Source organism: Medicago sativa, chromosome 2, assembly GCF_051527215.1.
Source record: "Medicago sativa cultivar Bolivia chromosome 2, Bolivia_mono, whole genome shotgun sequence".
NCBI lineage: Eukaryota > Viridiplantae > Streptophyta > Magnoliopsida > Fabales > Fabaceae > Medicago > Medicago sativa.
In genome coordinates, this window is record NC_140750.1 from 64,898,491 (window position 1) to 64,914,930 (window position 16,440).

Consider the following 16,440-nt stretch of genomic DNA (forward strand, 5'->3'; position numbering starts at 1 on the left):
AATATGATTCCGTGATTTTTTTCCCCTTGAATTATTTAAAAAACTTCTTTCTCTTTCCAATAATAAGACTTTGTATCCAACGTACAACTCAACATACTATAAATAATAAAAGAATGTATATGGGACCGTACCTCACTTGTTGGCAGGACAACGTATATTATTACATGTAGAGACCAAGGTATCTCATGGTAGATGTGGGAGTAGGACCCCAAATATCATAATGCACTAGATTAAATGGTGAAACTGAAATGAAAGTACTTTTGTTGAAAGACAAGGTTGGTTGTTTAGCAGTTTGACAAGCAGTACAATCAAAAGACTCATTAGTGACAGATCCTAAATAACCTTGAGACATTAGAGGACGCAATTTACCAATTGAACTATGGGCAAGACGACGATGCCAAAGTTGAATGGAAGAATGTGTGGATGCGGCACAAATGTTGGACTCAAGAGGAATATGCAGTTCAATGAGTTCATATAGCCTTATGATCTTACGCCTAGTCCCTATGAGTTGTCCGATCCGTGGATCCTGCACACGACATTCAGAGGAAGAAAAAGTAATTTCATAACCAATGTCACATAATTGGCCAACATAAATAAGATTAAAATTTAGTTTAGGAATGAGATATGTGTTAGTTAGACTTAAATTAGACTAGGAGACAGAACATGTATGGCTTACATGCATGAGAGATCCACTAGGTGTGTGGTTAGAACGGCTAATGTCATTTTTAGATAGAGAAGAAAATAAGTGAGACGCAAATGTCATGTGGTTACAACATGCAAAGTCAAAATACCAGTGTCTGACTGTCTTGTACAATATTGACAACAATTTGAAGCAATATGACCCTTTTTCATACAATTATAACATTCAATAGTAGGAAAATTAGATAAGGAATGTCCAAAATTACGACAACAACCACAATATTTCTCCATTATGGCACGATGATGTTCAAAAGCATTGCAATTCATGCAATTTGTGATTGAAAGTACCACAATATATATACGGTTAGTTTGGACAAGAAAATATGATGGCGAGGAAATTGGAAAGGTGAGACAAGTAAATACGGTGAGTGGGATAACACAAATGCAATGGATAAGTGGAATAACACAAAGGCAATTATACAATTTTTGTGTAAAGATGACAATGGCGACGGAGGAAGAATATGTAATACTAATACCTGAAAAGTAACTCAGTTCTTGATTACCATGCAGAAACTCGGAAAGATATAAGAAAATGTTTGTATATTCATCGTGTATCTCAACTCTCAAATACAAGTAGGTGGTCCTATTTATATTATAGGATTAAGAAACACAAAAAATAATTACACATATATACTAATTACTCCTAACATAATTACAATATAATTACAACAAAAGGAAAATCATAATATATCTTAACATCAATACTCCAGAATCTCACTATAACAGCATGAGGGAATAAAAAGAGATGAATAAAAACCTTGTACGAAAAAGAAAAAAAAAAACTCTACTTGAGTAAAAAGATTGTACCTCAACGATCTTAAATTGAGTTTTTAATCTTATATTTTCTATAAAAAAAAAAAATAGATATGTGCTTTTGGAGATCAGGACCGGTTTAAGGGTAAGGCCATCAAAACCTTCGCTTTAAGCCCCCCAACAAAAAAAATATTTTTTATTAGATTTTACAAGTAAAAAAGTCTCATGTTCTAATAGAAAAAAGCCTCACATATTCAATGTTGCTTTAGGCCCCACTTAATTTTAAAAATTAGACGAAATTACACCCACCACCTTAAGTTTTCCTTAAATAACACTTACACCCCCTCTAGTTCTAAAACTTACACTAACCTCCCTTATTTATTTAACAAACCTACATAAACTTCCCTCGAATGATAATTAACACTGTTACTTCTCTGTTAAAATAAACATTAGACCTCTATAGAAAGCAAATGCCAGTAAGCTATATGATTTCTCAATTACTCTATCGTTGCTGAATTTTTGTCTCACTCATTTCCCTTTTCTTCACAACTTTGCTCTAATTTCCTTTTCCAGTAATTTTTTCTTAGTTTTACGTGTTTGACATACCTAATTTTTACATAAATTTCATTTCAATGGTTGAAACTTGATTTAAGGAAAATTATCCTTTCAATTTGTTGAGCGTATTGAATTGTGTGTGAGTTCTGCTTTAATCTTTTATCTTATTGTTCGAATATCAATATAACTTTTGCTTTGGTATCCAAGCTCTTAACCAATTTATCAGTTTCACATAATGATACGAAACATGTTCAGTGTTGTTAATTGTATAATATTTGCTTTTTTGGATTAACGAAGCATGAGATAAATAATATTTGGTACTGAATTTCTTGCATGTCATGGGAGTAATGTCTAAACCATGCAAGTTCATTGATGAGACAATCACCGTTAATGCATAAGGAAGGTGAGTGTTTTTTGAAAACTAGAGGGGGTGGAAGTGTTATTTTACGAGACCTTAAGGGAGGTTAGTGCAATTTGCCCTAAAAATTATTAGGCCGGCCCTGTTGGAGATTGTTTAAGTGTGTGTTCTGTGTATATGATGCAGTATTCCAAATTCTAGGGAATTCAATTGCATTGCTGCAAGTAACATCTACACTTTAGATCAAAGTGGAGTCTGACATGAACACAACAACAACAACACATGTAATTTTGAACCTTTTAGCACTTCCTTATTCAAAGTTTGTTTCCAAATTATTATTGTTGTTGACGTGTTAGTGTTGTGTAACATTGACTCTTTCTTCCTTCGAAAAACTTGTATAATGAGATTGCAATGGCCTCAGTTACGGTATCAAAGTGTTTGGTTGATGTATATATATGGTTGATGTATTGAAATCTTTTTCACCCTTTTTTTTCTGTTTTATTGTCATGGTAATGATATGGTCCAATTTATTTTATATTTTTTTTAGGATGGTCCAATTTATTTTTGCCACGACTAAAAGTTGTATTTTTATTTTCCTTAAAAAAAAAAGTTCTATCTTTTATTTTAGAAAAACGAAATATGATTCCGTGAATTATTAACGAAACTTCTGTCTCTTTCCAATTATAAGACTTTGAATTCAACTTGTACAACTCAACATACTATAAATAATAAAAGAATGGGTTAATAGTGTTTTTCACCCCTGTAATATCGATCATTTCCGGTTTTTGCCCCTATTAAATTTTCGGTTTGATTTGCATCCTTGTAAAACTTTTTTTTTTCGGAAACACCCCTCCTCCATCCAACTCATCAAATGCGCATAAGTGGCACTAACTTGGTTTTTTTTTATTTTTAATTGTCCACATCAGATTTTATTTTTTAAAATATCTGAAAATTAATTTCCAAGTATCCAAAAAATTAGAAAAATATTCAGATTTTTTTCCGAAAAATTTAAAAATCGAAAAAAATTCAAATATTAAAAAATCAGAAAAAACGATAAGATTTTTTTGAAATTTTCGGTTTTTTTCGAAATACAAATATTAAAAAAATCAGAAAAAATATTCGGTTTTTTTTCGAAATTAATTTTTTTTAAAGATTCTGGAGTTTAATTTTCAAAATAAAAAAACAAATATGAAATTTTTAAAAAATAGTTTTAAAATTTTTTCTACAAAAAAAAATATGGAAAATATTTAATTTTTAAAAATCTGGATACAAATTTAGAAAAAATTCAGATTTTTTTTTCAAAAAATTTATTCCAAATTTTTATAAAATAATTTTGGAAAAAAAATCATTTTCTAATTTAAACAAAAAATATAAATTTGGAAAATATTTTTCGTAATAAAAAAAATTCGTAAATAAAAATTTCCTGAATTTTTTTATTTTAAAAAATTAATTTTCAAATTTTTTAAATTATTTTTATTTCTAAATTAATATAAATAAATTTATATTATAATTTTTTAAAAAAAAATAGGCACAAATGCCACGTGTACCCTTAAAAAAATAAAAAATAAAATTAATTATACAGTCAGCATGCTACACAGTGTACCTGATGTAGTATCAAAAGTAAGTATTATTGTGTATCGTCTCCATAGGGACTAGCACGATATTCGCAGCGTTCAACAATCGATATCGTTCTAAACTTATGGTTCAAATGGTTGATTGATTAAAAACTAATCTAAATTGGAATATAGCGATAAAATTGAGACGAGGTAGGGCAATTCACACTTGGGGTTAGAGTTGTTGACCAAGCATTAAATAGTGCATTCTAATGATCGGTTAAACGAATTCTAGCTTTACTCGATATTATCACATATCGCTCAACAACATCATTCGTGTCCAAATGATGTCGTGATTTCTAATGGATCGTTTAAATGTCGATTTCCCAAACTATTAAACAATCCAATAGTCGATTGCATCGTTGTATTGTCGATTTCCCGAACTATTAAACGATAAAAAAGCTTTGAGTTCCAATATTCAAAGTGATTATCAAAACCTAAATTCCATGTCTAGAATTAAAGTTTTGCTAGATTATTATTCTAACCCTAGATTCAAAAGCATCTTTCAACATCATTTCAAATCCAAGATATAACATTAAACACAAGAATAAAATCAACATCAAGTGAAATATTGCTAGAATCATATATTTAAGCATCAAAAATAGTACATATTAACTTGATCAAGTATCTCTAACCCCAAAGGATGGATTTAGCTACTTACTTTCATAGTAGCCTTGTAAAAATGGAAGAAAAGATGAAGATTTATGACAAGATTCATGATTTCTCTACAAATCTTGGAAAGAATCCACTTCTAACACTCTTGCTTCATGTTGTTCTCTCTAGAAATGCCATCTCTCTCTCTCTAAAAATCGAAAAAATAGCAAAAAGAATGAAGAAGATCCTCTAAAAATGAGAGAAAAGCTATTTATATGGCTGAAGCTGTCAGCGCACGCTTGAGCGAGCGGAGGACGCTTAAGCGCACAGCTGGAAAATCTTATGTTGGCCATTGAGAAGCTGCCAGGTGTGCCTTATCCACTGCATATGAAGGACTACGCTTAAGCGTGCTGGAAGCGTCTGGAAGCGTGGAAGGGCTCTGGCTACTGGAACTTGCACGCTTAAGCGAGCTAAGGACGCTTAAGCATGCAGACTTTAGTTCATGAGCTTCTTTCTTGATCCTTGCTTGTATTTTCCTACACAAAAAGGGCTGAGTCAGGCATACAAAGCATAAATGACATTAATGCACATAATTGAAGCTTTTCCATCAATAACTTGTAAAACAAATCACCAAAATGCCTAAACTAACACATGAATTAGATCACTTTTGAGCACTTAACAGTACCACGTCAGCAAATATGCACAGTCATAAGGGGGGTGGGTGTTTTCCGGAAAAATAAAGTTTTACAAGGATGCAAATCAAACCGAAAATTTTATAGGGGCGAAAACCAGAAATGATCTATATTACAGGGGTGAAAAGCACTATTAACCCTAAAAGAATCATTACTAAAGAAAATAAATAAGACAGTTACTTTTCCTATCCTATACTATTTTCACGCACCCTGTTAAAAAGACCAAAATATCCTTGGTTCGGATTATACAATCCGAACCGGATTGTTAGCACTTTTCGGAATATAAAATCCGAAAACTTACGAACTGTGATTTTGAGTGTTTTATTTAATGTCAAAAGTCTCTGCATAAGTTGCAAAACAATTGCAGGGATTATATGAACGGTCAGCAATTATCATGACACCATAAACACTCTTAAAAAAAACTAAAAAAATGTTGAAGAAAATAGGTGAAGTGAAGAATGAAGGAATTTATTAAAAATGCAAGCATATTTATAGCCTAAAACAAGTCCTTGATCATAACTGCAGTCAAATAAAACGTTTTCCACCGTCCAAAAATTCATTAAACACACCATTGACCGTCCAAACCTTTCGTGAAACGCCGCCATCCAAAAAAGTGAGAGTTAGCGGATTATATAATCCGAAAATGTCCAAACAAAATTCAGATTATATAATCTGAACCTGTCCAATAATGTGTTTAAGAACGATCTTCAAATTTTATTCAATCTATGTATTTAAATGAACATCTTTAACGTAATGTAAAACATGATGAAAATTTAAAGAATATATCTATCTATTATTGAAAATTCTCATATCTAGTGTAAGATAAAGGGAAGAGTTTTTTGTCAGCATGATGAAATATATATATATATATATATATATATATATATATATATTATTTAAAACATAATAAAACAACTTAATTCAATAACATATACCTAACTATCCATAGATCTATAATCAATTTAACAACATAATTCGAAAAAAGTACAAAAATAATTAAACATCTTAAATTAAAACAAGAAAATAACAGCTTGGAAGGTGTTCGAAGAGGTGATTTTGAACTTGATCATGTTGGTCTGCCAACTGACATATTTCGATCGGCAGGTCAACTGGATCAAGTTCATAAGAACCAATTTGAAATCAGATCTGCAACAAAACGATGAAATACAAGGTGATTCAAGATGATTGTTTTGAGTTAGATCCTGCTACCTTGCCAACTGATTTTTATCGCCAAGGCAGCAAGATCTAGCTCATAGCAACTTCTTGGTGTTCAAAGTTTTTTTGTGTTTTACAACAAATGAACCAAGCCCGCTTATTTATAGAATTTTTTATGTGTCGTGGACCACAGAAACTGTCGGTGCATTGTGGACCACACAAAAAAAATCATGTCATGAACATTTTCAGATTATATAATCCGAATTGAACTTACACCCTATAAGAATGTGTGTAATGAATGATCTTCAAATTTCAATTCAATCTATGTGTTTAAATGAACATCTTTGGCGTCAAGTAAAACATAATTAAAATTTAAAGAATATATCTATCTAATATTGAAAAGTCTCATCTGTAGCGTAAGGTTAAGGGACGAGTTTTTCGCCATCATTATGTTGATCTTCGGCTAGCTGAAGATCTGAAGCATATATATATATATATATATATATATATATATATATATATATATATATATATATATATATATATATATATATATATATGTATGTATGGGATGTATACTATGAGAATGACTATCTTATATGAGAATGATGAGAATAATCATCAACCATTAGATCAAAAATAGATGGTTGAGATTAAAAAGTCATATATATACCTCACCTTATTATATCAATTCTCATAAACTCATTTCCCTTTTCTTCTTCTCCTCCCCACAATTCTGGAAAACGTACATGAACCTTCATCAAGAAGATGAACATTTTCGTTCACACAAAGTCAACATGAACCTTGAATTTCATAATTGATTCAAACCTGTTCTTCGTAAATAAAGGTCAAATTGATTTTTTTTATTTCAATTTTAATTATGGAACCTTGAAAAATAAAAAAAATATATCAAACTTTCAAAATCAATTCAACACTAACAGAGTTCCGATTGAAATCGCAAATTTAAAATTCATTCCAAACAGAAACACACTTAATTGAAGTTGATTAAAAAACAAATAAAAACCCCAATTCACATCTCAAACACAAAAAGATGTTGTTTGGGTTGATGAAAGAGATGTTTCTATGGTCCGCTTGCAGAAAGAAATTACAGTGAAGATTTGATAGATGAAAAACAACATATAACTAACCATAGATAAAACATAATTCGACAACATAAAACATGTAATAAAAACAACATAAAACACGTAATTAAATAAAACATAGTACATAATCATGGATCAGCTAAATTAACGTCTTCGCGTGGTGCGTCCAGGAGTGCCCTGGTCTCTTCGTAGTTTCTAGGTCAGATCAAACTTGTTTGAATTTGTTTAACAGATCTGACAAACGAAGCGTCTAACTCGATCGGCCCTCTAGTAATGTGATGTGTGTTTGTCTATATACTAGTGTGACACATGTGTGTTCGCACGAATTAATATATCGTCGATTTACAAATATAACATTTGCGACAATAGCAACAATTAAGTCAGATTTTTTTTCAAGAATAAACCTATACTTCACACACATGCCATTACATAAGTAATGTTCAAAAGAACAAAATGTTGCCCACAAAAATGAAGGAATTTCTATGGTGACCAGGGTTCTAACATGGGTAGAATTAGTGTTGGTTGCGTAATAAACAATGTCACCACAATAAAAAATAGAGCACCTAGTATGGACCCAAAAAATAAGTGTCCACGGGTGGACCAGTGCAAATGACCTCCCATAGCAGGTTACCCTCAATTTAGTTATTAATTTGCCTCAAAATAATTAGGTATGAAGAGCATAGTTTTAAAATCCGACTGGGACCGGCCGATCCGATCGGTTGGACCATGAACCGGTGGTGTAATCGGCTCGAGCTGTTTATCAGATCGGCCGTGCAATTAAACCGGCTAAAACTGACGTGACTCGGTAGAAAGCGGTGGAAACCGGTGACTCGGCCGGTTTTCCGAGTCAATCCGGTTTAGTAATTTTTTTTCAATTTCTGTCATAATTAGTCATTAAGAACGAATTAATACTAATTAATGTTGGATTTAATCCGAACCAGATTGTTAACATTTTTCGGAATATAAAATCCGAAAACTTACGAACTGTGATTTAGTGTGTTTTATTTAATGGCAAAGGTCTCTGCTGACCATCGTATAATCCCTGCATAAGCTGCAAAGCAATTGCAGGGATTATATAAACGGTCAGCAATGACCATGACACCATAAACACTTTTTAAAAAAACTAAAAAAATATTGAAGAAAATAGGTGAAGTGAAGAATGAAGGAATTTGTTGAAGATGCAAGCCTATTTATAGCCTAAAACAAGTCCTAGATCATAACTGAGTCAAATAAAACGTTTTCCACCCATCCAAAAATTCATTAAACACACCACTAACCATCCAAACCTTTCGTGAAACGTCGCCGTCCAAAAAATTGAGAGTTTTCGAATTATATAATCCGAAAATGTCCAAACAAAATTCAGATTATATAATTCGAACCTTTCCAAGAATGTGTTTAAGAATGATCTTCAAATTTTAATTCAATCTATGTATTTAAATGAACATCTTTAGCATAAAGTAAAACAAGCGTAAAGTAAAACATGATGAAAATTTAAAGAATATATCTATCTATTATTGAAAATTCTCATATGTAGCGTAAGATAAAGGGAAGAGTTTTTTGCCAGCATGATGAGATATATATATATATATATATATATATATATATATATATATAAAATTATTTAAAACATAATAAAACAACTTAATTCAACAACATATACCTAACTATCCATAGATATATAATCAATTTAACAACATAATTCGAAAAAAGTACAAAAATAATTAAACAACTTAAATTAAAACAAGAAAATAACAGCTTGGAAGGTGTTCGAATAGGTGATTTTGAACTTGATCCTGTTGACCTGCCAACTGACATATTTCGATCGGTAGGTCAGCTGGATCAAGTTCATAAGAACCTATTCGGAATCAGAATTGCAACATAACGATGAAAGAAAAGGTGTTTCAAGATGATTGTTTTGAGGTAGATCTTGCTGCCTTGCCAACTGATTTATATCGCCAAGGCAGCAAGATTTAGCTCATAGCAACCTCTTAGTGTTCAAAGTTTTTTTTGTGTTTTACAACAAATGAACCGAGCACGCTTATTTATAGAAGTTTTTGTGTCGTGGACCAAAGAAACTGTCGGTGCATTGTGGACCACACAAAAAAATCATGTCATGAACATTTTCAGATTATATAATCTGAACTAGACTTACACCCTATAAGAATTTGTTTAATGAATGATCTTCAAATTTTAATTCAATCTATGTGTGTAAATGAACATCTTTGGTGTCAAGTAAAACATAATGAAAATTTAAAGAATATATCTATCTATTATTGAAAATTCTCATCTGTAGCGTAAGGTTAAGGGACGAGTTTTTCGTCAGCATCATGTAGATCTTCGGCTAGCCGAAGATCTTCAGCATATATATATATATATATATATATATATATAGATATAGGGGTTTGCTAGATACACACCCATTAGTTTTTATGTGGGAGTGTTTTAGCAAGTAAATAACTAAAAAGTGGTTAAATACACCCTAAGGTGTATGTTGCTATAACACACCTTCTAACAATAACAAGTGGGTGTGTTCTAGCAAATCTTATAAGCATTTGCTAGAACACACCCACTGGTTTTTATGTGGGAGTGTTTTAGCAAGTAAATAACTAAAAAGTGGTTAATTACACCCCTAAGGTGTAGCTTTGCTAAAACACTCCCACATAAAAAGTAGTGGGTGTGTTCTAGCAAACCCCATATATATATATATATATATATATATATATATATATATATATATATATATATATAAAATTTAAAACATAATAAAACAACATATAACTAACCATAGATAAAACATAATTTGACAACATAAAACACGTAATTAAATAAAACATAGTACATAATCATGGATCAGCTAAATTAATGTCTTCGTGTGGTGCGTCCAGGAGTTCCCTGTTCTCTTCGTAGTTCCTAGGTCGAATCAAACTTTTTTGAATTTGTTCAATAGATCTGACCAACGAAGCATCCAACTCGATCGTCCCTCTAGTAGTGTGATATGTGCATGTCTATATACTAGTGTGACACACATGTGTTCGCACGGATTAATATATCGTTGATTTACAAATATAACATTTGCTACAATAGCAACAATTAAGTCAGATTTTTTTTCTTCAAGAATAAACCTATATTTCACACACATGCCATTACATAAGTAAGTGCAAAAGAACAAAATGTTGCCCACAAAAATGCAGGAATTTCTATGGTGACCAGGGTTCTAACATGGGTAGAATTAGTGTTGGTTGCTTAATAAACAATGTCACCACAATAAAAAATAGAGCACCTAGTATGGACCCAAAAAAATAAGTGTCCACGGGTGGACCAGTGCAAATGACCTCCCATAGCAGGTTACCCTCAATTTAGTTATTAATTTGCCTCAAAATAATTAGGTATGAAGAGCATAGTTTTAAAACCCGGCTCGGACCGACCGATCCAATCAGTTAGACCGTGAACCGATGGTGTAACCGATTCGAGCTGTTTATCAGATCGACCGTGCAATTAAACCGGCTAAAACCGACGTGACTCGGTAGAAAGCGGTGGAAACCGGTGACTCAGCCGGTTTTCCGAGTCAATCCGGTTTAGTAATTATTTTCAATTTCTATCATAATTAGTCATTAAGCACGGATTAATACTAATTAATGTTCAGTTTAATCCTATGGTTTCAATTGCTTTGACTTTTGATTTTTGTTGAAAAAATCAGAATTTGAAAAAATGGATGACTATAGGAAACCAAATCACTGGAAACCAAACCTTCTGTATCGAAATATATTAAGTATGTATATATATTACATCTTCATTTGTTCCCTGGAAAGAACTCATCGAATTTTTTGTTCAAAAAGAGCACATCATTTTTATATATAATATTTACACAATAATAATAATAATAATAATAATAATAATAATAATAATAATAATAATAATAATAATAATAATAATAATAATAATAATAATAATAATAATAATAATAATAATAATAATAATAATATCAACTCTCCTCTAAAAAAAATATTTCTTGTCAAAAAAAAAAACTCTCCCCGAAAATAATAATATACATATCTATTTTTTTTTAGAAAATCTACCTATTATATTAATATTAAATAATATGCAAAACAAAATATATTTCCCGTCTCTTTCAACAAAATATAGCCACACTCTTTAAACAATAATATATAACTATACAAATATTAATATACATATTACATTTTAGTTTTTAAGTGGTCGAGTCATTAGTTCACTCAAATTTTTATTGATATTTAAAATTATATTTGGTTAAATACCAATAAAAATTTAATCTTGCGACTGAGTCATCTAATCGAGTTATTCGATTTGATCCGATTCAATCAGTGACTCAGTGGTTCGACTAATAACAAAGTGACTATTAACCCTGTGACCGAGTACCCTACCGAGTCGATGATCCAGCCGAGTTTTAAAACTATGCTTAAGAGTACTTCACCCAATGCCACCTCACTTCCATTACATCTCCACCGTTGATTCTACATTGCTGCACCTCTCTCATTCAAAATCTCAATACCTCACCCAACGCTACCTAACTCTTTCTCCAAGCACTCGTGATGTTTGTTTTTAAAAGAACTATTTTTATGAATCAACGTGTGGTTCTTCAATTAAAGGAATGAACCAGAACATGGATTGAATGAATTGGAGATCTCAGCTTGAACAAGAAAAAATGTCATAGAGATGCAAATAAGGCAGTAGATGGAAGAAGAAAAGCTTTCAAGGGAAAAGAGAGAGAAAGATGGCGTTAGTTACAAGGAAGATAATGACTCACTAACACATTATTTCACCCTCTTATCTCTCATTATAAATACTGCTCTCAGTTCTCACTTGATACGTATCTTAACAGAACACATGAAGGAAACATGGCAGCAAGTATCATCATTTCAGATGGCACAAACAACACCTAATGATAACGAGAGACAGAACACAGAACCTCAAATGGAGAAGAAATGGTGGAACAAAATCTTGGACATTAAGGAAGCAAAACATCAACTCATGTTTTCATTACCCATGATTTTTACAAACTTATTTTATTACTTGATTACTTTGGTTTCTGTCATGCTTGTTGGTCATCTTGGTGAGCTTCAGTTAGCTGGTGCTACTCTTGCTAATTCTTGGTTTAGTGTCACTGGCGTAGCAGTTATGGTAATTAATTTACTATTTTTGTATTATTATAATATTTTGTTCATGTACAATGGGATTAAACAACTTCAACATGATATGTGATGTCTCTTTTATTAAGTACTTTTTCGTGCAGAATTTCATAAACTACATGAAGAAAAAGAAATATTAAAAGTGAAATGCTATCGGCGCACGTTTTAACACACATTTTTCAATACATCTGATTAAAATTCACATGGTCCTACTAAATCATGTGGGTCCCATATAATTTTAGTGGGTCCCATGTGAATTTAACCAATCAAAAAGAGTGTTGAAAAATGTATGTTAAAATGTGTATTGCTAGCATTTCTCATATAAAAAAGGTAGTGATAAGGTGGTCGAGGGTTAGATCTCTACTCAGACAATTTTGTTTTTATAGGCAAAGGTTAGTAATGTTAGTTTCTGGTGATCTAACCCAAAACCTCCTCCTCCTTCAACGTCCTTTAGTTCACCAACCGAGCTACCTATGTGGGACATATCTACTCTTAACATAATGCTAAATGTCAACCATTGTTTCTAATTTCTATATTCAAAACTGAATTTTGGCTTCATTTACCATATCCTTAGATCAATGTGAATGCAAGTTTAACATAACCTGATTGAATCTCCATATTAAAGTTTATCCACCGGCATAAGCACATGTGTGACTGTTATGGAAAGCTTATCAAATGTTCATAAACTGTTTTCAGCTTATTTACATAAGCTCTTCAGGATAGCTTATGAACACAGATTAACTTTGCTTTATCTTTTGTTATAGAAGAAAAAGCTTATATATAACACTTACATGATAAATGTTATGCTATAAACGCTTAATTAAGTTGTTTATCCAAACATACCTAAATGTTGTTGCAAGATTAAACTATATGCTCTTTGTTTTATTCTTATTTGTTTCAGGTTGGTTTAAGTGGTGCATTAGAAACACTCTGCGGACAAGGATTTGGTGCAAAAGAATATCACATGTTGGGAATTTATCTACAAGGCTCTTGCATTATATCTTTAATTTTTTCCATCATTATATCAATTATTTGGTTCTATACAGAACAAATTCTAGTGCTACTTCATCAATCACAAGACATTGCTAGAACAGCTGCACTCTATATGAAGTTTCTTATACCAGGATTATTTGCATATAGCATCTTGCAAAACTTGTTGAGGTTTCTACAAACACAATCTGTAGTAAAGCCACTGGTTATACTTTCAGCTATACCAGCATTGGTTCATGTTGGGATTGCATATGGATTTGTTCATTGGACAAGTCTGAATTTCAAAGGTGGACCAGTTGCAACTTCTATTTCACTATGGATATCAATGATAATGTTAGGATCATATGTCATGTTTGCAAAGAAGTTTGAGAATACATGGAAGGGATTTTCAATGCAATCATTTCATTACTTGTTTACAAACATGAAACTAGTTTTGCCTTCTGCAGCGATGGTATGGTATGAGTTTCTAAATGCCTGTCACTTTATTTAACCCTTTTGATGATTGATCTTACAAAACCTAGTTTGATAAATAGTTTTGAATATGTTTTTTTGGGGCAGCACTTTGGTGCCATTAATGGCACCGTACCATTAAATCTGGGCCATTAATGGCACTAAGATAGATGTGTTGTGTGGCCCAGATACAATGGCAATGTGTTTGTGTGGCCCAGATTTAATGGCACGGTGCCATTAATGGCACCAAAGTGCTACCCGTTTTTTTGTCCCTGCAAGTATATCATTTTTTTCTTTCTTTTAGAGCCTTCAAGATTTCTGTGTAAAATTTGTTTATGTTTAAATTGGTCCATGTAATATGTGTATAATATTCATTTTGGTCCTCATGTAGACCATATTGGAGTGACTAAAATCAAAAGCTCTGCGTATTACAAGGTTTAGGGACTAAAACAAAACAACAAGGACCAAAATCAAAAACTGATATATTTGCAAGGACTAAAATAAAACAGTTGTATATTTGCATTGACCAAAAACATATTTAGCTTCTAGTTTGAACAATATCAGACTTACTGTATTGTTTTATATTATGCAAGTTTGGAGTATTGGGCTTTTGAAGTTTTGGTTTTCTTAGCTGGATTAATGCCTGATTCACAAATAACAACTTCATTGATTGCAATATGGTATGGTTCTCATATCTTTATATTTCTGTTACTAAAATGATAGAAGAAATATTCACTATTGCTATTCTTCAAAACAACCATGCAGTGCGAACACAGAATTCATTGCTTACATGATCACTTATGGTCTTAGTGCAGCTGCAAGGTTAGTTGGTCTAAGTTAACATACTCTCTTTCCCCAGCATTGTCAAACATTTCCTTCTGGACCTGGATTTCCTAGAGTATAAGAAATCATGCAGTCAAGATATCTCGGGCGTTAGATGAAGATCGACGACTCGTATGCTAAGTTTACCAAATTGACTTCAAAATATAATTTAGGGTCTGTTTGAATGGACTCATTTGAGGTTATCTACTAGCATAAGTATTTGAATATGATAAGCACTTATGCTTATAAGTGTTTAATCAAACTATTTAAAATATGATACATCCAATTTTCATCCAACGACCGAGATCTGCGACGACATGATTGTATGACTGCAGAAAATCCAATGTCCTTCATAAAAGACATTTTATTGGACTTATCTCCTAACATAAGCACTTTAACCTATGTTCTGTACATGTATTGAAAAATTGAAATTTGAACTTTTATAGCACAAGAGTTTCCAATGAATTGGGAGCAGGCCAACCAGAAAGAGCAAAACATGCAATGAGAGTCACTTTAAAACTCTCTCTCCTCCTTGGTTTATGTTTTGCTTTGATGATTGTATTTGGTCATGATATATGGATTCGGCTGTTTAGCAGTAGTCCTACTATCAAACATAAGTTTGCTTCAATATCACCCTTCCTTGCTATTTCCATACTACTTGATTCTATCCAAGGTGTCTTATCAGGTTTGAATTCCTCATATCTTTTAACTTAAGCTTTCTCTACAACATGATTATCATTAACAAAAACAACTTAGGGAGAACAATGTGTTAAATTTAATGCAGGGGTGGCTAGAGGATGTGGTTGGCAGCACTTAGTTGTTTATGTCAACCTTGCATGTTTTTATTTCATTGGTTTACCAATTTCATGTCTCCTTGGATTTAAGACCAATTTGAAATATAAGGTAAAAGAGTTATTTCACAAAATCACAATTTAAATATGTTGTAATGGTCATTTTATTTTGTAATTAATCATTATGTTTTTTAATTATGATTTAGGGTTTATGGATTGGTCTGATTTGTGGGCTGGCATGTCAAACTGTGACACTCTTACTTTTGATAAGATATGCCAAATGGACTAAACTGAATCTCTCGGGAGACAAAGATGAAGACCAAACTGTTGTTGTTTTAACAACTGAAAGCATGCCAATTGGGACAGCTCCTTTAGATGCAGTGTGAGCGAAACTATAACTTGGAGCTTTAAACTCAGCTTGTGGAGAAAACACAGGTTAAAATAGTCATAGGTTGTAATAGACATGATTTTCTAAAAACGTTTCTTGTTTCTACTCGTTTAGAGAAAGTGAAAACATGATTTTTTTTTTTTTTTAAGGGGTGTTTGTGAGTTGCAGACATAAATATTGACATGCACACATGATCTAACAAAGTTTCTTGTCAGTGGTTTCTGTTCCAGAGTCTAACATGAACTTCTATTGTTGCAACTTGCAAGGCATATCTCACGCCAAAATTCGGAAACAGTTAAAACACCATGTAAT

At 31.9% G+C, this 16,440-nt stretch overlaps 1 protein-coding gene across 2 annotated transcripts; it reads left to right on the forward strand.

Annotated features, from left to right (window-relative positions):
- The first annotated feature begins 12,079 nt into the window (after positions 1-12,079).
- On the forward strand, positions 12,080-16,342 carry LOC146949709 (protein DETOXIFICATION 18-like). 2 transcript variants are annotated; one of them, XM_085745651.1, is made up of 8 exons: positions 12,109-12,679; positions 13,589-13,653; positions 13,828-14,133; positions 14,721-14,807; positions 14,893-14,949; positions 15,396-15,634; positions 15,734-15,852; positions 15,947-16,342. In XM_085745651.1, exons 1-8 carry the CDS (start codon positions 12,233-12,235, stop codon positions 16,124-16,126), a joined length of 1,500 nt encoding a protein of 499 aa, XP_085601777.1. In that variant the 5' UTR covers positions 12,109-12,232; the 3' UTR covers positions 16,127-16,342. The 2 variants fall into 2 exon arrangements, with proteins under 2 accessions (XP_085601776.1, XP_085601777.1); XM_085745650.1 differs by having other exon boundaries at positions 12,080-12,679; positions 13,589-14,133.
- Positions 16,343-16,440: the final 98 nt, after the last annotated feature.

What these genes read in the sequence shown, in the direction of transcription:
- LOC146949709 (XM_085745650.1), top strand. Translation starts at nt 12,233, where the DNA reads ATGGAAGAAGAAAAGCTTTCAAGGGAAAAGAGAGAGAAAGATGGCGTT. An exon ending in TCACTGGCGTAGCAGTTATG is followed by an intron (nt 12,680 to 13,588) that starts GTAATTAATTTA and finishes TATTTGTTTCAG; the next exon opens with GTTGGTTTAAGTGGTGCATT. An exon ending in TATCCAAGGTGTCTTATCAG is followed by an intron (nt 15,635 to 15,733) that starts GTTTGAATTCCT and finishes AATTTAATGCAG; the next exon opens with GGGTGGCTAGAGGATGTGGT.